At 38.6% G+C, this 25,510-nt stretch overlaps 1 protein-coding gene across 2 annotated transcripts in view; it reads left to right on the forward strand.

Moving 5' to 3' along the window:
* Positions 1–24,886, forward strand: part of tbc1d30 (TBC1 domain family, member 30) — a 28,642-nt gene extending 3,756 nt beyond the window's left edge. Inside the window, exons 2-15 of one of the 2 annotated variants that reach the window (XM_042403586.1) lie at positions 1,183–1,347; positions 11,159–11,220; positions 11,489–11,554; positions 12,338–12,463; positions 13,692–13,877; positions 14,079–14,148; positions 14,474–14,572; positions 14,792–14,960; positions 16,256–16,361; positions 16,456–16,562; positions 16,653–16,792; positions 18,262–18,525; positions 19,139–19,225; positions 22,019–24,886. In XM_042403586.1, coding sequence (XP_042259520.1) covers positions 1,183–1,347; positions 11,159–11,220; positions 11,489–11,554; positions 12,338–12,463; positions 13,692–13,877; positions 14,079–14,148; positions 14,474–14,572; positions 14,792–14,960; positions 16,256–16,361; positions 16,456–16,562; positions 16,653–16,792; positions 18,262–18,525; positions 19,139–19,225; positions 22,019–23,298 — 2,927 coding nt within the window. In that variant the 3' untranslated portion in view covers positions 23,299–24,886. The remainder of the gene's footprint in view (positions 1–1,182; positions 1,348–11,158; positions 11,221–11,488; positions 11,555–12,337; positions 12,464–13,691; positions 13,878–14,078; positions 14,149–14,473; positions 14,573–14,791; positions 14,961–16,255; positions 16,362–16,455; positions 16,563–16,652; positions 16,793–18,261; positions 18,526–19,138; positions 19,226–22,018) is intronic. The other variant, XM_042403587.1, reaches the window with a different exon arrangement.
* Positions 24,887–25,510: the final 624 nt, after the last annotated feature.

Below are 25,510 nucleotides of genomic sequence, written 5' to 3' on the forward strand. Positions count from 1 at the left end.
TTAATATGCCATATGTATTGTATGTATTGTTTTCGTACTGATTATTTGATCTATATCTATTTCTCTTCAGTCATTCAAACAATATGAATGGAGAAAATCAGGAAATCGTTGTGTTTCCCAAAGTGTAAAGAGCAAATATTTGTTAGTTTTACTTGATACAAGAACATAAGGATGAACTAATTATAAAAAATATATAATTTAATACATTTTTGTCCATTTTATTTCTGTGAGAGACAACAATAATGGAATCAAAACAGTTGTTTCTGATTAGCCAAGAACACCACCACTGTCTCATTTATGGCAGATGAAAGGGTCACTATGAAGGTTTTTTCCTCCTCGGTTTTGAAGTTTGATTCATTGGTTAATTAGTTAAGTTGGTACCAGGAAATTCAGAGCTCACAACATCACCATGCTTTCACTTTTGAACGTAATTCACAACATCAAGCCTTTGATTTTATACACAATAAAAGGGAAAACAAAAACTATGATGTGTGTGTTTATATCTCAGTTCACCTTCAGTTAAAAATCAGATTATTTTTTTTGCCTAAATAGTTTTGTCTTAATGTGAGGAGGGTGTGTGTTCATGTGGGGCGGCGTTCTGGTTTTCATTTCCTTTTTTGCCTGCAGCTTGGAAACAGATTAATGACTGTGATATTCTTATCAAATAGCGGAGTACAGACATCACAAGTTAATCCAAATTATACGTTGTGTGTGTGATGATCAACTTTGTTTTGCTTAAAATAGAAAATATATTAGACGGACACGAATACGTACTGAATCTGAAACGACATGTGAGGAAGAAATATGTTGAAATATGAGTTGTTTCTTCTAATAAATGATGCACACACGAGTACACGAGTGAAATTTACAACGTGTCCATCTTTTATCCTTTTTTTTTCTTTCAAAAAATGATTTTGCACTCGTTAAGAAAGTTGTTGGTTCATAAAGGAGAAGAGAATGTGGGATGTGTTCAGGTGCTGGTGAAAAGGTTGGATATCTGGCTTGTTTCAGATATTCTTTACATTAGATTGTAAGTTTCCTCCCAGCTGGAGAGAAAACCAGATTGTTTGATCCTTTAATAAACAGCTGGGATACAATTTTGTCAGAGAAATATCTTAAATGTACATCATTGCCATGGGAACCCTGATTAAACTCCAGCATTTCTATGTATTTGCTTTTTAGCCCCTGCAGAGCTGCATTCAATCATCCAGGAGGTCAAATACCGTACAGGCCTGCAGTCGGCTAAGCTGATTCGCCAACTGAGGAGACGAGACCGACTTTGCCACAAACTGCAAAAGAACTACGACATTATCACAGCGTGCCTTCAGGCTGTCTCCCAAAAACGACGTAAGAATATCTTGTTTTTTTTTTTTTGCTTTGATATTGAACAGGTCTTACAGCGTGTGTGTGTTCTCACACTGAAAGGTCAGGTGCTGCAGAGCCTATAATTGCCTATTAGCTCAGTCATTCATCAAGTAATTTCACAACCAAAATCGTACTAGAACACATTGAAATAATATAAAACAAAAATATACCTGTTGTTATATGTGTTTTCTCTGGTTTTTAGAGCTGCAACAATTAGTCGATTAGTTGATGGACAGAAGATAAACCGTTGACTATTTTTTAGTTATTTCTTTAAGCATTAATGCCAAATTTTTGCTGGTTGCAGCTTCTCAAATATGAAGATTTGATAGTTTTCTGTGTCATACATGATAATAAACTGAATATCTTTGCACTGTTGATCTGACAAAACAGGAAATTTGAAGACGTCTCCATGAGCTTTAAGAAATTATAACAGGCATTTTTGAGTATTTTCTGACACTTTATAGATGAAACAATTAATTGATTAATCGAGAAAATAATCATTATCTGCAAGACCTTCTCATATTGTTTATTGAAGCAAAACTGGCTCTTAAACGAAACAAATATTTCCTTCAAGTAAATTTTGTTCCCCCTGAAATCCAATATAGGAATTCTGTGATGTTCTGTAATCACTAACGTTGCATTTTAGCCCCAAAAAAGAGAAGGAGGTGAATACTGGTGCAGTATAGATGTCTCATTTATTGTAGGTTTATGCTTTCATGTGATTTTCTGCAGATATATGGCAGGATTCAGTGCTCTGTATAGCACTAGCAGGCAGTACAGTATGCCAATACTTTTGCATAGGCGCAGTCAGTTTGTATGGTTGTACACTAGTAGAACTTGTTGTAGTTATCACATGTTGTATGAAAATAACTCTCAAATTTACATAATAGAGTATCAACGAGGCCCAACGCTCAACCCAATCACCCTGCACTTCTCTCCTAAACTGCCTGTAAAATAATTTGTTTTGTTGACTGTATCTTTTGGGCTACAACGGTCATTTCTTCAGGGAAAAGATTAAGCTTCATCCTAGAATAATAAATACATAAAATTCACTGTCCTGACTAACTATATGAACCAGGAACTTAGTCCTGTTTTAATTCTTTTAGATTTCAACTAAGTCCAACATTCATATATTTGGACAGTGTTTGATTTTTCTAACATTTTCACTCATCAGCAGACACAGACTTCATAGAATGAGGTCTGTAATGAGCTTCTCCTCACAATCACCCTTTTATTCAGGCTTTAATTCTCATAACAACAATATAGAAAGGATTCTCACTTCAGTCATTAAGTAGTTCAGTTTCTGTCATGGCTCTTCTAGTCTCGCGATACCGGACAAAGTCTGGGGATTTCTAAATGCTCGGTAGTTGCTTGAACAGCCGCTAACAAACCTACAAACCTCACATTTTGTCAAGGACGCGCCTTACTGGAAATGATGCTCTCCCTCCATTCTCCTCCGAGGTCAACGTGCACGTCACCGGCCCAATATGAAGGGCCGCCCTAAATGCTTTGGATTGGTTCTGCAATGCAGGTTTTTTTTTTAAAACTCTGTTATTTTTTCCACTCAGTTTTAATGAGAGCTGTGAGCTCGTCCTCAGTCTCTATGAGCCAAGTGTTTACAGACTGATCTGAGTCTGTGGTTGTTCTTTCCAGATGTGAGGTTAAAAGGAGCAATGATCCAACAAAGTTAAACATAACTGAATGAATTTAAGTTTGTACTATTATTTTGCTTTTATTTTTAACTTTGATATGATTCTTTTCTGTCAACATGCAGCATGATGACTCTGAAGGAGGTAGGGTGTAATATAATAAACGTGTGTGACACTGGTTTATGGCCAGGTTGTGCCATTATTCCCACTATAGCCAGTATCTTATACTATAACTGATACTGGATTATCAGTTAGTCAGCAGTGAACATGAGTCCTGCAGAACCAACACGACCACTAAGACCAAACTTTCTGTCACTGTAATTTAGTATTACAACAATCTCCACCTGGCTACTGACATTGATCAATAATTCTGATTAGCTAAGCCGCTGCCATTATAAACACAATGTTACTGTAGAGTTGAGTGATGTCAACAATGTCACATCATGATTTTGACTTTACAAAAAGACCACAATGCATGAATGATGTCTTTATTTAGCCAAAAGAAATGAATCATTTTGGGAGAATTACTTGATATTTAATGTTACAATTACATTTAAACTCATGAGGGTAGAGTTTCTCTGAAAAAGGACTCTCTTTGGACAAAATGTTAGCCAAATGAAATGGAAAATATCACTTAAAGGATGTTTACATATCTGTAAACAATACGAACTTGAAAGAGAAAGTCCACTGTCCTCATTCTGTGTAAAAATACTTCTTAAGGTGAGCTGAAGATAATACGAAGCCTCAGAAAGTTAGACAAGTTAAAGTATCTGCCAAAGTTACAATCTGAAATTCCTTCTTTGTGTGTCCTTGGACACTGTTTCCTTGTTGAGCTGGATCCTAACACAAAGAAGACATTTGGTACTAAAATAAATGTAAATTTTGAAGGATATTTTGTTAATTTAATTTAACTCAGACTTCTTGAGACTCATATTATCTTCAGCTGAACGTAGGAAGCCATTTTTACACAGAATGAGGATTGTTGATTACAGTTAGCAAAATCTGTTTCAATGTACATACAGACATACATGAGAGTATTGTTTTAAGACTGACTTGAGCTATTACTTTAAGGCTTCATTCAGTATCTAGATCTTTTATTGACCTCTCTGTCTATTAAAGGTGTTGCAGCTACAACAACAGATCTCTGTAGCCCAAACTGAAAGAAACAATCTAGTGTCAAATAATTTTATCGTGATGTTTTACTGGTTTAGGAACACGATCATCAAGACCTTTTTTTTAAATTTTATTGTTATCATCGAGGCTGTTTGCTGATATCGATTCAAAACGTCATTAAGACTGGATGTGTTTTCCATTCAGGAAGCACTTACTGTACCTATAAGACTGAATCATAATGTCATGCATCATTGATTTAGATTTCGCAAACGTCATTTCCTTGATTATTATGTGTTCCTCTGCAGCCGGTTTGAGCAGGTGATCCTGCAAAATCAGTGTTTCCTTTTTCATTTACACTGCATTTTACATCCTCATCATCATTTATCATCATCATCTTACAGGCTTAGTAGTAGTTAGTAGTTTGCAGGCTTGTATGTAATGAATAACTCACAGGTTTGAGGAAGTGTGTGCTCTGTTCTCAAGGTAAGAGTATTAGTTTGAATCCCAGGATGAGTTATTGAAACTAAATAAAGAGTTGTTTGCATTTAACACTGTTAAAGATGCGTCACCCTGTTTATGCCCTGAAGAGAGTGACTCATGGCAGTGAGGTGAAGATTTCAGTTATTCAATTTCTAACATTAAAATAAGCAAAACGGTTATTTAGTGCGAAATCTTAGTTCGTATGATTTTGAGATAATGGGTTTAATTTGAGTTCTTTTCTTTTTTCTTCTTCATAATATAAGTTGTACTGCTTTTCCACCTCAATCTGCTGGGTATCGTTTAACAAATTACAATACCAGTACCCTTAAAGTGATACGAGTACCAGTATGTCATTCGATACCATCATGTGATTGGAAGCATTCAGTTGTGTAAAATGCCACCACTCCTCCCCATCCAAATGATTTTTATACAAATACATTTTGAAAGTGTTCAAATTATTGAAATATTTGTGAAATAATTGTAAAAAACTGTACAATGAAGTATTATCACCACAGTCTGTATGGGTTGTAGCTGCTGCAGTAGTGGGCCAATCACACGTCACATTAAATCAAAGAATGCTTGCAGTGATTGGCCGCAAGCAAAAAATCACACAAATAGTCTGTTTTTTCTAGATCTGGGTGCAAAAATGATCAAATGCAGGTATCGTTTGACTGGAGAAGTTGCGATTCTACTTGATACTGGGTTATTTCAGTCAATATCTTAAAGGTATCAAGTACTAATACCTCAGTAATGTCAAAGTTTATAATCATTACTTCTGCCCCTTTATGATTGATAATTGATTTTACCTGAATGCACTTCATCATAACTTAAATAAGGTTTAATTGTCCCTAAAATTCAATAATTCAGTGTGTAAAACTCACACCTAGCCAGCCATACGCAGCTCTGTATTTACTTTACCATACACACCAAATATGAACATTTTGATTCATATTTTTTATCACCACATTATGATTTGTCACGCTGTTCTGTTTTAGCCGTGCTGGTTTCACAGCTCTAAGGATCAGTCCTCCACTTTGGTCTGGACTGAAACGTTTTGATGAATGATGGATGGATTGCTGTCATGTTTTGTACAAACATTCATGGTCCCTGGAGGATAAACTGTAATGACTTTGGTAATTCTCTGACTTTTCTTCTGGCAACCATCAGATCAAAGTTTTCATTCATTCAGTGAAATATCTCAACATCTCATTGTTCCCTTACTTTGGTGATCCACCAACTTTTCCTTTCATGCCACCACAAGGTTGACATTTTTTTTTTTAAAATTTAAATATGTTTACTACTAACTTTTAGGATAGATACCGATATTTATGGATGAATTGTAAAAGCATTTACTGTCTGAGAGCTGCAAGAATTAATCGATCAACAGAAAATTAATCGCCAAGAATTTTTTAAGCTAAAATGCCAAACATTTGTTAATTCCAGCTTCTCAAATGTGATGATTTTATGGTTTCCGTTGTTTTCTGTGACAGTAAACAGAATATATTTGGGTTTTAGGACTTTTGGTCGTGCAAATAAGACATTTAAAGACATCACCTTGGCATGTGGGAGATCATAATGGGAATTTTTCAGTATTTTTGGACATTTAATAGTCAAAACAAATAATTGATTAATCATGAAAATATTTAAAAGATGAATCGATAATGAAAATAATTGTTAGTTGCAACCTTAACCTTTCATCTAACACTTGCTTTGGTTTTTAACCAAATACCTGCAAACTGATGACTTCCTGTCAGCCTCAGCTGAACTTTATGTTTAGTGCTAATTAGTAAATGTTAGGACGCTCTGCTGTACAGAACAACCTCACAGAGCTGCTCGCCTGGATGTAGAGTCTTGTTTAGGTCGTTACAAGCTGTTTTGGGAATAAAACATTTTCCCTGCAGTGATTTGCTGCAGTATTTGCATCATTTCTACTCGTCTACACCTCTGCTGTCAACAGTCAGCACACCTTTAAACAGAGAGGAAGACTATGATGCAGAACTTGAATGTATTCTGAGCAGATTATAGTCAGTAACTTGTTTGAAAATGTGTGGATCTGTTGAGTCCATTCAGTCAGTGTGATTTTCATAAAGCACATACACAGCAGCCTATTTACGCACTAATTGTTTTATTAGCCGCTCGGTAGGTTAAGGGAACAAAAAAAATCCACCCCTGCTCCCTCTCATGTCATCTCCACCACCATTACCTCATCCATCTCTATCTCCTCCCCACGTGCCTCTCCATCCTACCGCATCCCTCCATCCTTGCACCTCCTCCTGCTGACGCCAAACCGGAGGAGGATGAGGAGGTGTTCAGCATCAGCTGCACAACCGGCCACAAGCAGCAGAGAAACGTTATTTCCACTTCAATTAATCAGCTTATTTTGGGACGTTTTCTACATCATAATTAGTGCAGATATTTGAATCGTTTTGAATGACGGATGTCGTTTCTTGAGATAAATCGGACAACACAAGTCTCCACCGGAAGATTTGAAACACATAAATCAGTTTAATCGATTAATTTTTTAACATATCGGAGAAGAGAGGAGCAGCTGCGTCTCTGGTCGTCGGGATGCATTCGCTGTTTCCAAAGGAGACGTAAAGGAAGACAACGGGACCAAACGATGAGGTGATTGATCGGGTTGAACGGTTTGATTCTCCATGAGGCAGGAGCGGCTCCCCGCCGCCGGCAGGAGGCCGAGGGCGGGCTTGAAGCAGCGGCAGCAGGCATCGGGAGGGGTCGGTAACATCATCAGCAACGTCCTGAAGAAACGGAACGGGATATCCAGGAGCGCACCCCGGCTGCTCTGCACCTTAGAGCCAGGTGACCCGATGAGATATTTTTAAATAGATCTGCAGGGAAAAGACGCCGCATCATAGAGGCTGAGATATCTGCAAACAAAGTGCTAGCCTGACATTAGGAGAGCTAATAGGTTATTTGGGCTATATGTAAGTCTGTGGCTTTATAGGAGGCACGTATACTGTTCTTTATACTTTCTAGAGTTGCAAAGATTAGTCGATTAGTCAATTGATAGAAAATTAAACAGCAGCTATTTTAGTAATCAATTGTTTCTGTTATTTTTCAAGCAACAATGCCAAATATTTTAGGTTCCACCTTCTCAAATGTGACAATTTACTGTTTTCCTTTGTCATATATGACAGTTAATTGAATACTTTAACATTTAAGACTGTTAGTCACACAAAACAATTAAAATAAAGACATTACCAAGTATTTATTTCATACACTAATTGATTTACCAACAAAATAATTGGCAGATTAATAGATAATACTTTAATTTTCCTTCTGCTTAAGCCAGCCTGCTTGTTGTACATTTTTTTCATCTTCCAATTTAAATTGGCCAGTAATGATCACATTTAAACTGATTAGATTATTACAATATTTATATTATATTATCAAAATGATGGATCATATATCAACTCATACTTTGGATATCAGCACACACACCAAGAGTATTTTTATATAATTTTGGCCCAATATAAGCTGAGAGATGAGTATATTATGGTGAAATAATAACATATTAGCATATAAGCAATTGAAATGACTTCTTGTGCTGTGTGCCTCATTATTATTGGCTGTTGCTAAGCAGGGATCCAGTTTCCCCCACAAGGATCTTCAAGGTTTCATCTGAACTGAACTGTACATAAGTCACCAGCGGGAACACTGGCCCTAAAATAACCAACCTGACCTTCACATACAGTCCAGAATCAAACCGTGGGGGCGTGTAGGGCTCTAAAATTGTATCATACTTGCCATATAACATCTTGTCAGTCATCATTCATTACTTCACTTCTTCCACAGACGTTTTTAGGACACCCTGTTGCACTTAATATGCAGGCTGGATGTTGGTTGGAGGTTTATTATGTGTGCTGCTGTTGTAGTAGAAATCTGGTATGGTAATTATGGTTTTTACAGACCAATCAGTGCTGTTTGTTGGCCTCTGTGCTGATGTTTTCACCTGTCCTTGCTTTGCCTCCATATTTGATCAGCTTCCAGGTTAAATGGCTGAACTGTACATACACTTGAACAGTCATAGCTTTAGATTACCAAACAACAAAGCTGCAAATAAAGAGTTTATGAGTAAATACATGAAAACTCCAGACAGAGGATAAAGCACAGAAAGCCTAGTTCATATTTACTGATGTTTAACTGTTTAAGTGTGTTATTATGGTGTTCCTCTGCTGTTGAATGCTGCTTAAACTACTCCATGAACATCCAGCTAAGCTATAATCTTGTTTATATGTGGTGGAGAGAACAAGTTAATTGCCCTGCTTTTAAAACTAAAGGATTTCAAAATATTTGACCTACAGCCTCTGGAAGAGAAAAAGCACTATTGGGTTTATTGCCTCTCCAAACTCTCCCATTTCTAATTTAACACTTAGACTCCCTTCTTTCCTTCCTCTAGCTTCTTCCTCGTCTTTCTTTCTTTCATTCTTCCCTCTCTCCTCCCTCTCTCCCCCAGCGTTTTCTCTCTGGAGAAATAATGTATCTTATTATGAGTAGCCTCTGGACTCCAGGGGTGTTGCCGACACACATTTCATGTCACCCGTGTTGCAGTAATCTGTGACAGGGAAGTAGGAGGGTTTTTCCGTGTTAATCCTCTTCTCAAAGCTCTGGGAGGAAAAGCAGCGCTCATCCACGATGGCGCAGGACAAAACAACAGAGGCGGACCAGTCAGGTTAAACATCTATTTTGTCTGTAATTACTTTTATTTCAGAGAGAAAATTACTTTTTTTATCTTGATCCCCCCTGCCGTTTAAGAGACCGACAAATCCTCCAGAGACGCCGCTGGATAGAGAGAGAAGCGGTCGGGGCTGTTTGGCTCTGAGCCGAAACATGTCAGGACCTTCCCTCTTAACTTCAGATCAGAATTTCATTTCCGTTTGGTCTTCGGGGGAGGCTAAAGCTACTGTGCTAAATATTCTCCGAAGACGTTTGTGTGTGTGTGTGTTTATATATATCGATGTGTGTGTGTGTTTCAGAGAGATTTTACCGAGATTTTCAGTGAAACGCGGTTTCAGCACCACACGGATGGACAGCGACTCTTCCGTGAAGCTCCGACTTCCTGTTTATGTCCAAATATTAAAACAATAGTCTTAAATAATGTGTTTTTTAAATATTTCTTCTTGAAAATAAATTGTATAAGAAGCTGTGTAAAGGTTTTTTATTGTAGTGGACGTAAACTGGATTTTTAAATGTCGGGTTTTTTAGTATGTGAAGCCAGTTTACTGATCTTTTCATATATATCGTTTTGAGAAGCATCTAGTTATTACAGTAGTTATGGGATTACGTAATAAGGTGCCCATATGAACAGTGATACCGTTTTTGTGATCGTTCTTCCTGTTCATACTGTCCATTTTGTGATGCTTAGTGTACTTTACATGTAAGAGATCTGGGTCAAAATCCACTGTCCTCATTTTGTGTAAATATAATCCAAAGTTAATCTTAAGCTAAATCAAAGCCAAATCAAGTGAGTATCTACCAAAGTTACCGTATTTTAGTATGAAATTCACATTTTGTGTTACTATTCCTCAACCACCGTTCAATCAGGAAACACAAAAATGTAATTTTATACTAAAAAGACTTGATTTAACTAAATAAGTTTGCTGAAACCTTATATTAGCCACAGATTGTGTTGTGCTAAATGAGGACTGTGGAATTTATTCCCCATCTCTTCCATTAGAAGCATGTTGGGAAGGGATCTCCTCCTGGGATGGATGTTAATCCTGATGTTTTATAAACCAAACAATTATTCAATTAATGAAATGAACTTAGTTTCAGCCCTGATTTCTTTCATAATATTTGGCTAGATAAAGTTGCTTGATGCCATTTTATATACAAATTAAGTCTTCTGGACTCTGGATGTGTCCTAAAATTTAAGAGTATTTTGATTACTTTGTGGTTCTGTGGTTTTTGTCCACCTCATATAATTATCAATGGTAAATAATTAATTTGGAGTCATAGATTTACTTCTGTTGCATTTACTCTTTCATGTCATTGGTTGCTACTTGAGTCAATCATAATATCTGATCAGCTAAAGCTTCTTGATTCTGTTTTGAGAACAGACTGAGCCTCCTGAACCGTGATTATCTCTTTAAATGACTCTTTCCAGCTTTTTTTATGTTAACAGTTATGACAATATCACAATATATTCTGCATATATTCCAACGTTAAGATGCCTTGTTTTTATTGCTTCACAGTTACGCCCAGTTGTGTAAAGAGAGAGAGATATATGATCCCATTTATATCATTCAACAGCACCACAAACCACTAATAACCCCAAATAATAGCCTCAAAAGTAAACATAAATTTGAACAAACAAAACAAAAAAAGTTTCTTAAAAATGTTTATTAAGGTAGGATTTATTGCTGTTGCATTAGTTTAAGCTAGGTTGATCTGTTGTACGTCAAAGAAAAATATGGTAAATGTCGTGTATGACCTCAAACATCAGGATGACCAGTTCAGTAACTTTGGAAATCCAGATCTGATTCGAGACTGACTGTATAGTCTAACCGAGAGTCTCTGTTGGTTTGCAGGCGTTGACACACGGCTGAAGTTTACCATCGAACCATCGCTGGGAAAGAATGGATTCCAACAGGTGAGCACTCTGAAAGTATGCTGCAACCTATTGATTCAGGATAGGAATCATCACTGGTGGAGACTCAAATCGTAAGCTTTACACTGTAGTTTTACTGGTTTTAGCGGTTTCTAATGTTTTAGTGTGTGTGAGTGAATGTGGCAATACTGACTCTAGATTTATTGATATTGTATTTCCAGGTCACAACAAGACATCCACAGCATCAGAAGAAGTAATCTAGTTAATTGAAGGTGTAAATTAAACTGTGTGTGTGTTTTCTTTCATGCAGTGGTACGACGCCCTTAAAGCAGTGGCCAGGCTTCCTACTGGGATCCCAAAAGAATGGAGAAAGAGGGTATGTGACTTCAGCCAACTATAACATATATTGTGTTGGTGGGACAATAATGTCTTTTTCACAGTGCTGGTAATTAAGTGCTTTACTGTACTGACTGAGATACACAGATTATTTTGAACCACTAGATTTAACTTCCCAATGCAGCCTTGTAATTGTTGCATTTGAACTTTTGTGAACTATGAGCCACAACCTTTGATTGTCCCTTTTGTTTGGGCCTTAAATATCTTCCATATAAAAAGATGCATTGACAACTAAGTGCTTTTGTATTTCTCTTCTCTATTTGTGTCTGTTATGAACCCACTTAGCATTTAGTGAAATCAACTGATGACCCAGTTGTTCTATTACAAGGAAAGCCTGTTTTCTTTGTTATTGTCAACCTGTAAGCATTGTTTTATAGTTTTACAGTCTTGAGAGAGACAGCGTAGTCTAAAAGAACAATATGCAGAGGCAGTTTGTCTACAACGCTCCATTCATCACACATCTTAACTCTATCTCTCGGGACAAAAGAGCGGGGGAAATGGAAGTGATTACATTCATCTTGTCAGAGGAGATGAACAATGAAATTTTGTCTCTTCTGTGAACTTGCAAAACAAAATGAATCACTCTGAACAAAGCGTCTCTTGTACAAGTGCTGCAGGAAAGAGAAACCTGAGAATATTCTCAACAGTAAAAGAGGAAAGTTTAAACATTTGCTTGTACAGCTCAGTTGGGACAGGTGTTGTAAACGTCTCTACAATTTAAGCATTAATGCAGTTCTTTGTGTATCTGTTACTGTTTCTGCAGGTGTGGCTGACACTAGCAGACCAGTACCTTCACAGTATCTCTATCGACTGGGAGAAGACGCTTCGCTTTGCTTTTAACGAGCGGAGCAACCCAGACGATGACTCTCTTGGCATCCAAATCGTCAAGGTAAACAGATTGTATTTATATGTTGGGGGGGAGTTTGTGGGCATTGGTTTTGTTTTTTTCTTAAAGTGAGCATCCTGAGTCAGCGATATGCTGCCCAGTGCTGAAGCCTCAGCATTTTTACATAGCATGTAGATAAAAAACGCAGCTATAAGAGACAGAAACAGCATGATGGCCACTGAAGCAATATGCAGAGACTGTTCAGGGTCGCCAAAACACGCCATTACTCCAAACATGTAGGTTTCCATCAGAAATAATACTGCAGCCCATTTAGAAGGATATTGCTTACAATCATTAGTGTCATGCATAGTCCTTTTGAAAGCAGTGGATATCCTCCCCACTGTATTCAGTGTTTTCAGACAGAATTGTGTTCAAGGTCTTTTAGGCCATCAAGGGACACTAAATTTCTCCATTGAAACTGGTTAAATGATAAAATATTTACACACTTTTCTCAAAACTGATCAAAGTTTAGCAGTAGAACCACTTTACATATTCTTATAGACATAAATGCCATTTACAGTGTATAATACCTCCACTATGGCTGTGAAAAGTTATGCTTTAAGAGGTTAAATACTTTCTTCTTTATGCAGATTTTAAGATAAGTAAAGATCAAACATCAGAAGAATTGTCATTTGATGACAGTTGATTGATGTTTAGAGTCAGAGTGTGAAAGAGTGAATTCTCGATCTTGGGAACAGTATTTCGACCATTTTTATCATCTTACTACTAACTTACTATCTTGCTGATTTAGATGCATGTGAAAGTTTTGGAAAAAAGCTTGTATGTGTGTGAGTGTAGATTATTTGCCAGTCTGTCTGTTTTTGTTACTTTGAGGTAGAAAACACCCAAAAAAAGATATTGCAGATTCAACAGCTGATTTTTTCTTCCTGAGTATATTTGAACATATTCTCCTAATAGAGTACAGCATGTGCCTCTAAAGCTGCCATGCTTGCATTTGATGTGACCGTTAAGATTAGTGTCCGGTGGAGGATGTTTACTTATGACTGTGCGTCAGAGCGCTGGGTGACTGCATCATGGAAACACTAGAGCTCTTTTTTATTTCTCTATGACTCAGGGACTTTAAAAGTAGACCTGTTTCCATTTACACAGCAAAATCCAATTGCCCTCCAATCTCCGTCTCTTTCCTAAATGCATCAAATGATAAACCATTTATCCAGGTATGGCACTGACTTGGAATAAAATCCACACTGTACTTCCTACTCCATCCTAGGATCTACACAGGACGGGCTGCAGTTCTTACTGTGGCCAGGAGGGGGAGCAGGACAGGGTGGTGTTGAAGAGGGTGCTGCTTGCATACGCCCGCTGGAATAAAGCTGTTGGCTACTGCCAAGGATTTAACGTACTGGCTGCACTCATACTGGAAGTTACAGAGGGCAATGAGAGCGATGCACTAAAGGTAAACACACACAGTAGTAATATTAATATTCTATGATGGAGAGAGATTGAATACAGATTTCTAAAAATATGACAACATGCTTAAAATTGCGTACATACAGTATGAAAAGGGGGGAGTTTTATATCATTTTTATATGTTTCTGTGCTAATTTATGCCTTTCATTGTGCTGAAACTGAGCTTTATCCGCTCTTCTGTATTCAGGTGATGATCTATTTGATTGACAAAGTGCTGCCCGAGAGTTATTTTGCCAACAACCTTCGAGCATTGTCAGGTAAACACAAAGACACACACAAGCAGATCTGTCTTGACATTGAAGACTATCCTGAAAAAGAAAAAGACAGCTTCAACCCAGAACTGACCCACAAGTTTCACAATTTTGTACAAAAAAAGCACAAAAGTTGTTGTCCATTTGTTGTAAAAGATCTAGTCCAGATACATGAATGAGAGATCTGATAGGACACATGAATTATCTTGGAGGTGACAGACCTTCAAACATTTACAATTAGGGTTAATTACAGTCACATAATGAGCAGAATTCTGTTGAATCTCTAACCACCATCCCAGTTTTTACTTCACAATGTCTCCTTCTCTATCAGTGGACATGGCAGTGTTCAGAGATCTGCTGCGTCTGAAGCTGCCCAGACTGTCCCAGCACCTCCACCACCTTCAGAAAGCTGCCAACAGAGAAGCTGGAGGTATGAATCTCTGTGAAAGACTTAGTGTTTACAAAAATACAACCTGGTATGAAAGATGCTGCTCCAACTGTTAAATTATGCTGATGAAAATATTGTTAGAAATTTAAGAAAATAACATTATTTCTAAAATTATCTGCATATTAAACAAACTTATTGCGTGATTATGTCTCCTTTTCCCTTATTCTAATATTACAAATAACGTGTGTCTGCTTCTCACAGGCAGCTACGAGCCTCCGCTGACCAACGTCTTCACTATGCAGTGGTTTCTGACCATGTTTGCTACCTGCCTGCCGGCGGCCACCGTGCTGAAGATCTGGGACTCGGTTTTCTTTGAGGGGTCAGAGGTGCTGTTTCGGGCCGCCCTCGCCATCTGGGAGAGACTGGGAGAGTGAGTAGACCGTTGTTTACATAGATAAGGATTTGACGTGTGTGTGTAGGGATTTTGAAAAACAATCTCACTGTTAGTGTTGTAGCATTCAGTGTTCTATATAAAACTAACACACTTAAAGTTACTACAAGGAACTTTTAACTGGTGATGCCTCTTTGTGACCTACATGAGCAAACAAGACCGTCAGTAAGAAGATTGACTATTTCTATATAGTTATTTTAAATGTCTGCCACCGGATCAGATTTTCTGGGAAATCAGACGAAACAATTTACAGCATGCAGACCGGAAGAGCCTTTGTTTACAAGAGATGTAGCATTGTAGCATGAGGGAATACAAAGACATTAAAAGTAACGTTAGACTTGTTGTCTGCTTCCTGACACACTTTTAAAAAAGATGAGAGAAAAAGAGAAAGAGAGTCTGCGAGCGAGCTGAGAGCACGAGAGAGCAAGCAGCAGTGTAGTGAGAAAAAAGCAATGAATCTGAGTAATAATGTATTTTCTTCTTGTTTCACAATGGTTACGCTCTAAAGCACAAATAAACACGCCCACATCTTCGCACAACCCTGCAGGAAGGTGCTGTATTGCTGGATTTGGTGTGAATGCAGCCTTACAGGTGTATGAACGGTACAAAAACAAAGGTTATCTTGCCTCACCGTCGTCATATTACAGTTTTTAATCTTACATAGCCACAAATAGAAACATTACATGATTGCTATGCATCCTGCAAACAGCTGTGTTTTTTTAAAAAAAAAAAGAAAAATAGTATTAAAAATAAGTAGCATCTTTCTTTCACTCGCTTCCAAAATAAATACACATACTAGCCAAAATCTTTACGACACAAGGCCCTGGTGCTGGTGGGAAATGCAGCCTTCAATCCAGGAAAACACTACCGCTTTTGTCCACAGCAGCCGCTAAAATCAACACAAAATTCCTTGTAGTAACTTTAAACTCCCCACTGAAACCCAGAGCAATGATGAAATTGTTGCTGCAGTTACTTTTAATTGTAACTACTTAAATGTATACATTACCAATACTACGACAACTACTTCAGCTACTACTAATACTAAAACAATACATGCTAGAGAGCTTCTTGGAAATGTTCTATCAAATGAAATGTATCTATTCTACAAAAAGTACTGGTGTGTATTATCAAATTATATATCATCAGAAATCTTCATGTTACATTATTGGCAAACTAAATGTGAATATCTATATTGTGCTTTTTCTTTTCTTCCTCTTCTTCTGTGTGGATTTCTTTTACCTGGTGCCTGCCCTTCCTCCTCCGTCTCCATCCAGGAGGATTGAGTATTGCCAGACAGCCGATGACTTTTACAGCACGATGGGATGTCTCACTCAGGAGATGCTGGAGCACAACCTCATTGATCCTACTGAACTCATGCAGGTGAGATGAGTGTAGAAACAAAACCTACTTTTAACCATTCTTAAATTTCGGTATTAACATCATTTTGCTCTCGTCCCTCCTCTCTGTCTGTCAGGAGGTTTACTCCATGGCGGTGTTTCCTTTTCCCCAACTGGCCGAGCTGAGAGAGAAATACACCTACAACATCACTCCGTTCCCTACCTCAGTCAAATCCAATGGAAGGTTGGTCCCACAGATTTCATTGGCAGCACTGCAGCGTTCAGTATACATATATGTACTGTAAGTGATGATGATGTCCCTGTCTTGTTTCAGTGGTGGTCTGGGCAGCTGGGAGAGCGATGACGATGCCGACATGGATGATGAAGACTCTGTGGTGACGGCGCTCGGCTGTCTCGGACCGCTGGGTGGCTTGCTGGCCCCCGAGCTGCAGAGATACCAGAAACATCTCAAAGGTCAGTGCAGCCATCCGTAAAGCCACACAGGATTTCAGCGGCAGCCACTGGAGAGGGTACAAGGGCCAGCAGCCAAGTGGCTTCAGTCAGAACTGCTGCCTCAAATCCTCGTGTTCTGCCCTCAATTTGACTCCAAGTACAAACTGTCTCTGATCTGTTTCCTCCAGACAAATCCTTACTTCCTCCTCCTTTAATGACTCTTCCAAACATTAAAAAAAAAAAACAAACTGCAAGCAGCCTGAGGGATTTAGTTAAAAACTGCTGGTTAAGATCTGAAATACTTGTCGCCGCACTTCGGAGAGAGATTTTAAAAAATGACTCCAGATAGAACTGAGCGCTCTGTTTAACCTCATAAGTAGATCTCATTACAGCCGACTTGACCCGGTTCAAAAGCGAAACATCGCTCATTCTTAAGAGCTGTGGGTGGCACTCGAACATCAATAAATCATTACCACAGTCCTTCTGAGACACCAGTATAATTACAGTAAACAAACTAGACCACCAGCTGCCACGGGGCATCTACGGGGCATTTCATTGTATTTGGTTTGCAGCACAAAAGCAGGAAGATGATGGAAAAATAACATAACCCCAACTCATTTTTCAGGAAAGCCAAAGAGAAAACAAATTAACTTAAGTGAAGATAAACAAATCTAAATAAAATTTGCTGTATGTTGGCAGCAAAGTCAGTGTTTTATCTTATCTTCAAAGGCCGCTTTTGTGTAAAAGCATAGTGTAGATAATGCAATTAACAGTCTGCTGGGCTGGTTTCATTCAGAGCCAACGTCTTTAAAAAATTATAACTTAGAGGCTGTGCTGTCAGTCATGTACAGCATGTATTCCAGGTAATATTCATGTTTCTAAACCAAAATACAGACTTCCACAATTCTTTTATCGTTTTCTTTACATAGTATCAAGAAGCTTGTTTATGTGGCACTTAGTGTCTTGAGTGTGTCAGCTGATTTCGGTTCAAGGAGATGAAAGCAAAAACTGGGTGAGCAAACGAGTAAGAAAAGGAGCTTACGAAGACCCAAAAATGTCACACTGGATTTTGTCAGATTTGTGTTTCATGCTGGGGGTTGTTGTCCTTTTTTGAACCAAAGCCCATGAGTCTAATCCTTTGAATCACTTGATTTTTCCTCTCTATGTTTTAAATGTAAACATCGCAGCTATAGAACAAGTAAAGATGAAAAAGCAAAAAAGATAAGGGAAGCAGAACAATGATTTAATGTTGGAATAAAGAAAATAACAATGAAATGTACCAAAAGGTAAAAACATGATCCAAGAGTCTTACGTGTTGCTGTATTTCTCTTTACCCATACTGCTATTCTAAACTGTTTTTATGCTTTAATATGTAAATACATTGTCTTTACTATCTTGTATTTCCTCTGATCTTACTGTATATTTGTTGTGGAAAACATCCAAGATCATAATGGAGATCTTAGACCCGTGTTCCTTCTTTCTACCTCCAGACCAGCGAGCAGATCAGGGGAACATCGCAGAGCTGAGTCCAGGAGCGGTGGGAGCTGGAGGTGGTGGAGGAGGAAGTGGAGTAGGAGGAGGTGGAGGAGGAGGAGGAGGAGGAGGGGGAGGAGGTGCCAAGGCGGAGCATCAAGCAGCTATCAACAGCATGATGATGGAGAGAATGAGCACCGACATTTGCGCCCTGAAGAAGCAATACGCACGCATCAAGAGGCGGCAGCAGCAACAGGCTATGCAACTCTACATACGCACAGGTGGGGGGAGATTAATATCAGGAATAATAACATTAAGAATAGCTCTATAATAATATTTAAAACAAGTTTTTAAAGTAGCTTTACAGGAAATAGGGACTATCATCACACTATTTCATTTTTCATACAACTTCTATTACTTTTTCTAACATTAGGCAGCAGCCACAAAGATTGATTGTCCATAAATATACAAAATTCTTAGGTTAGAAACAATATTATATTTAATTTAGAGCTTGTGTTGACTGTATTGTTTAAACTCGATTAATAGAAATAACTTTAAAACAGAAAACATACAGAGAATAGATCATTAATTTGCAGAATGAAGAACACAGGCTGTGTTGTGTGAGCTCCCACTTGCTTTCATTTGATTATACTTTGATTTTACTGGTATACTATTTGCTGGCGTTGGCAGTTTATATTCAAATCTGTATTAAAAGCCAAAAAGCCATTGCGGCCGTGCTTTTTCTGTAAATAAAACAGTGGACCGTTCCTTAAGAAGCAGCGGAGCAAACAGAAACAAAGCAAAGACAAAGTTGTGAAGACAAGGTGAGAACTGTAGAAGAAGAGGGACAGACACACATACACGAGATGTTTGACGTCAATATGTGACTCCTAGGACCTGGACCTGAAGTGGCTACAAGTCCAGGGGTTCTTCAGGAGCTTCCCAACAAACACAACGATGGTTCCGACCATCGAACTGACGGTACTGGTGTCGAACCTACAGGCTATTTAAAACTGGGTGCTCTGATTTGAGGGTCTCTAATGATTCATTGGTGCTTGAACAAAAGTCTTATTGTAACATCTTTTTGTACAATAAGCTGTAACTTGCGTCTAACACGGGTTCCCAAGCCAGATTTCCAATTGAATATTTGCATGCATACAGTTAATATAAGCACATACTGTAACTAACATTGTACAGCTTAAGAAGTCATTGTTGAGATTGAAACAGATGTATTTTATATCATAAAAAGACAACCTCTCTCATGCTTATAACAAACAAATTTAAGCATTTAGAGCATTTCCTTGATAAATTTAAAAACCCTTTTGGGGGGGAAAAGCATTGGAAATCTGGCGAGGGAACTGCTGGCTCAAAAATGTTGACTCCTTTCCAGATTTTAGAAATATAAACTATAAATACGTTATGCTTGTCCTAGTTTGAATGAATATCATGCTCTCAAAATGCTGGAGGGTGTATACATGATTCATTTAGTAAAACAGCAAAGGCAGCTGCAGTGTTGTTCTCAGCAAACAGATCAAGCCTACACTTAAAAAGTAGAAATGTTTAGATACCATTATCTCTCTTACACAGTTACAAAAGTGAGTGAAGTACTGCAGCCTCTGACTGGCATTTTGAGAACATTTTTGAAACGGGTTCTGCTTTAATTTTATTTTTTTTAACAAGAAACAATATGTATGGTATAAAGAACACTGTAGCTGGGACATCTGGTGATGGTTTTGTACTGGTGCAGCTGGTATATGCAAACTTAAAGTCAGCTAAATTCTAAATATCTTGTTGGAGACACCTTTCACTGCAGTACATAAGATAAAAACTGTAAATGTCACTGATGCTTTTGTGAAAGACAAAAAATAGCTTTTCGTTTTAAGTGCTTTGTGATGGAAAGTAAGCCAATGATAAATCAATCAGGTGCATAAATCAACATTTTTACTTCTTAATAAGGACAGAAAATTGTAGTACCTACAAGGTATTCAACATTTACATTTTTATCATGATTTTCACAATGATATTGACAATTGCTTATATGTTTTAATGCACCTATAGTCTTATGCTTAACTGCAATGAGGTATCACAGTGTTGATGATATATACAGTGACAGGTGTCTCCAACTGGTCTCAACTTTGCAAATGAGTCGTGTTTCTTTGGCTAAATGTTTGAGGTTTTCTCTGATTTGTCCCGTCACTAACCTTCATTTGCATCCTCTAATTCTATCTGTTTGTTGCTCCTCCTATTTCATGCTAATATATGATTTGTGAGGCTTGTGTAACAGTATTAGAGTGCGATTTGATGGTTTTTTCCCTTTTAGATTCAAACATCTGCACACATTCTCTATCCACACTAATCACCATATAAACATACTCTCTAAACCCATTAATCAGCTTTCATAAAGACATGTTTACATTAACATGGTTTCATGAAATTGGGGAAAGGCCAAAATACCACTACTGTATATATTATATAATATTTTTCAGAGCAGGGAAATTATTATGCAGTAGTTGGTAGTCCAAATGCTGTCTCATTCTGTGAGAGGCTTGATGAATAAATCCTTCAGAGGTTAAACCAGAACTCTGGACGCCCTCTGGTGTTCGCTGGAGGTGCTCAGCTTTTGGCAATTTCTGTGATAAATTGAGTGCTGATAAAGTTAATCCATTTGTCACTCAACGGAAAAGTAATCTGAAAAAAAGTATAGATTAATTTCTCATACTGTACATTGTTTAGATCAAGTAAAATACCAATTATTTATTGGTTATGGCTTCTCAAATGTGATATTATCTTATTTTGTCTATGTGTCCATGTGTGCATCTGTCTGCAGCTAATCTCATATATTATAGGACCCACCAGCCTAATATTTTTTGCACATGTATGACTGTATGCTCAAGGACCTCTTGTGGTTGCAGTGATTCACAATTGTTGAATTTTATACCGTCATTGACTGCTGACTCCTCACTCCTCTTAACCAGCCGCTAGTCTGTTGCAGGCCACATTTTGGCCTTTGCTGTGGCTCAAAAACTGACATCCATAGAAAAGTTTGGTCTCATCTTGAACTGGAGCATCTGCAGATTAATTCTGTACCTGATATGTTATGATCCACTTAAGTTAGGCATGATAGGAGATGAATAAATCCCTGTTTTTGTTAACTTCACTGCCATGTTGACTGTAAAGGAGCTGGGAGGGTAGAGGGAGGTTGTTACCTTATTAAGTTTATACAGTTAGACAAACCCAGGAGGACGCTCAGTTACAATACCATTATACTATAAAGAAAACTGAGACTATACTGTACATGCCCCAAGACACACCTGGCAGAGATTTGCACTCTATTGAATACACTCTTCTAGTTGTAAATATATACTTTGGGTTTTTGTTAGTTAGTCAGACATGTCATTTTAAGGCACCACTTTGAGATTTAGTAGTTTAGGTTTGGCATTTTATAGATTACAGATTATTTATTTACATTACCTGAGCTCTTTTCAAGATACAGCATGGCTAAAACATGTTTCATTGTGTTGCATTAACCACAGTTTGAAGCTAATCTATCTCACTGGAGGACTCACTTGAATAAAATTTGAAAAGGTTACACATTTAGCTCATAAGGTCACCTACTCTTATAAAACAACTATCTCAAATATCTCTTTGGCCTCATTGTTATATGCTTAGATGCTATTTGTTCTCAGCTGCAATCTGGACTTACAGAACCACCATTTGTGAGCATGTTTTAACATTTTTTCATGTCTTTCCTCTGACCTCTGACCTTTCCTCCAGACAAATGCCCTGCAACCCGTGTCCTAGCCTCCCAACTCAATCCTTCCAGTTCAGTGATCAACCATCTCCTTCTGGGTCGGAAACCACGTGGAGGTCCCTGGGGCTCCAGGCCAACATCCACTAGCACATCCACACTACCAGGGGCCCCACTTACTTCTCTATCCCAGTCTCATGGCTCCCCAGGCAGGCAGCGCTGTGGCTCATTGGCCTCCAACAGTAGCGGATCTCCAGGGAGCTCTGGAGGAGGCACGGGTTCACCCTGGCGTGCTCATGTCCGGGTTCATCGGAGGAATGTGGCCAGGGCCCGAGCACAGCTGGGATTTGGAGATTCAGAGGAAAGGGAAGAGGAGGAGGAGGAGGAAGGAGAAAAAGGATCAGTGGGTGAAGAAAACAGGAAGATGGAGGAAGAGGAGGGAGATGATGAGGAGCAGAAAGATAAAGAAGGGAGTGACTCCTCTGTATCTCCATCTCCTGATCCCTCTGGTACAGAGTCAGTATGTGAAGAGGCTTCACAGGTTGAAGATGTGACAGAAGAAGAAGTGGGAAATGTGGTGGAACGACTGGGCTCCCTGGATCTCGAGGACGAAGCAAACCTGACCTCCCCGAGCAACACAAACCCAGATACACAACCCACACCACCAGAGTCTAAGCCTGCACCCATTGTCCCTCTTCTCCCTCCACCACCGTCCTCAAACAGACACAAAGAGTCTGACTCCTCCGGGTCAGAAAGAAGCACCGGCTCTGACAGACAGTTACCCTCTGTCACTCTGCCTTCACCTCACCCCTCCTCCAGCTCCTGCATCCCCTCTTCCTCACCTTCCACTCCGAGTCTGTCCCCCTCCCCGGTCCCTACATCAGCTTCTGTTGATCTGTCCTGCACCTCCTCCCCCACACCACCCTCCACTCCTACCCCAAGCTCCACATCCCGCCTCACATCATCCCTATCAGTGAATGGTTTGTCCAATCTATCCACCCCCACCTCCTCCACATTTTACAAAACTTCCTCCCCCTCCACGGCCTCACTCTCCTCTGTTGCGTCATCTTCTGGATCTCGTATCTCCTCCTCCCCATCCACACCGGTGTTCCCGTCCACCACCACCTCCACGCCTAAACAGCAGATCTACTCCCCGTTCCCTTCTGTAAAACAGCCCAGGAAATCAGCGGCAGCCAGAAACCTCGGTCTCTACGGCCCCACATCCAGAACACCCACAGTACACTTCCCCCAGCTGAGCCGTAACCTCAATCGTAGTAGTGCTGCCGGCACCACTGGGAGGCGATAAAAACTGCTGCTGGAAACACAAAGATGTTACATGATATGAAAAATCATTCTGTAATTACACCGTGTTGCCTCCTGCATATTGAGGAAATAACTTGTATAGTATTTGAAGTAGATTGAAAGTTCTAGAAATGTAAAGTTCAGACGTGTGGAGAAATTTCTTGGCTATCATGGTTTGGATGTTAAGATTGTGATTCATCTGAGACACGGTCATCCTGAAATTCACAAGCCATTAAAGACATGATGATGATCATTAACAAGGCGTTTCTATTAAAGGAAATGGTTTGTTTAGTTTGGTGTTTCAGCTGCATGGGTAATATTTCACTGTAACGGAGGACTTGGACACAAGAATAATGGATTATTGCAGTATCAAGCCCTTTATAGTGGCCTATGCAGGTCCTTCTTGACCATAATGGATCTATTATAAAAAATTAAGACCTCAGATGTGAAGCTGAACCGTATTTTACAGACTCTCTACAAAGTGTCTTGGTTGAGGCACAAAGTTATGCTGCATATGTGCTCAGCATCTACATCTCTTCTATTGTGGTTTGTGATGAATAAGAGAACTGAAACATGAAGAGATTCTGGTCTGGACAAATGCCTCCATCTGGACTGAAGGACCATATTTATCCACATAATGAAGTAACATTCCTATATGAGATTACACAATAGCCAACACAATAGCCATTTCTATGCCAAGTATTTAAGAAAATAACACAAGAAACAAGAGATATCTAAGAACTGCAAATGAGCGTAGTGTGTGCCGAGAAAACTGGCCCAATCTTAAAACCTATGTTCTGAAGCACTTAAAATGTTTTTGTTTTCTCTAAGGGGTAAAAAAAAATCTGTATGTGTAATCTTTGTTTGCAGCTTTACTGTTGAACACGAGGAATGTAATATCTCGATAAATAATGAAGGATGTGTGAATGGGAATGTGGATCTTTGTGTTTTTGACCATTTGGTTGTGAATACTGTGTACATGAAATTTAAACAAAAACAAGGTTTACATTGTGAAACATTACTGGAATTTATGGGTTGCCATAGAGCTTCAAATCAAAGCTTCAATGTGTTATGTGAAAGGCAAACTTAGAAAATTACTGTCACATATTAGTAGCTGTTTTTGCATAAAATAGACCTGCACAGCACTATGAAGGATAATTTAAAAAAAAAAAAAAATTCCCATCTGAGAACTTATTTAAGGTTGATTCCCAGCATTTATAATTAGTACAACAGTGTTTTTTACTCCTGGGAAATTTACTACTCAGCTGCTGATTCTCATTTGGCTGTATGGTCAGTCATGTCATAGCCTGAAGAAACAACAACAACCTCTCAGTGAAAACATGTAGCAGCTGCAGCTCAACATCCTGCTTCCGGCACAGATGTAGCAAAGAGAAAGATAAAACTTCTCAGAAAGCAAGCTTTATGATCATTTTTAAACATGTAAAGACATGTCTGACCATTTAGCCAAAGTTTGTGCCTCATTGTTTCTGCTTGATTATTACATTTAACTCACATAACATCAAAAAAAGAATCCTTAAAAATACAAGTGAAACATTGAAAAACCCTGCAGGTTGTTTGACAACACAAGCCATTTCCAGAGTCCTCAAAACTCTTCTATACAGCTGGAATACAAAATTTCAGGGCTGTGTAAAAAAGACCATTTAGCATATTTTCCGAGGTGCAGCTGTTATTATTGAGCCAAACAAAGATAGTATTTCTTCCTATAATTCTTGTCCATCTCCACTATTTCTGAATAATGGCAAAAAGGCCAAAAAAACATACAAAAATTTTTTAAAAATCACCAAAACTGGGTAAGAAAATACATGAACATTCGAGATTTAAAGGGCCAGTGTATAAGAATTAGTGGCATCTAGTGGTGAGGTTGCAGATTGCAACCAACTGAATACCCCTCTCCCTCCCCCTCTCCTTTCAAGCATGTAGGAGAAACTACGGTGGCCGCAAAACTTACGAAAAACATGAAAAAGCCCCTCTCTAGAGCCAGTGTTTGGTTTGTCCATTCTGGACTACTGTAGAAACATGACGGTGAAACGCAGGACCTGCTTTCAATGTAGATATGAAGGGCTCATTCTAAGGTAACGAAAACCCTTAAACTTGAAAATTCTTATTTTCATGGGATTATACACTAATCAAAACATACTTATGGATATTGTATTTCATTTGTGCCAAGTCTGTTCAGCTAGATGCCACTAAATTCT

Source organism: Thunnus maccoyii, chromosome 23 (assembly GCF_910596095.1).
Source record: "Thunnus maccoyii chromosome 23, fThuMac1.1, whole genome shotgun sequence".
Classification (NCBI taxonomy): Eukaryota; Metazoa; Chordata; class Actinopteri; order Scombriformes; family Scombridae; genus Thunnus; species Thunnus maccoyii.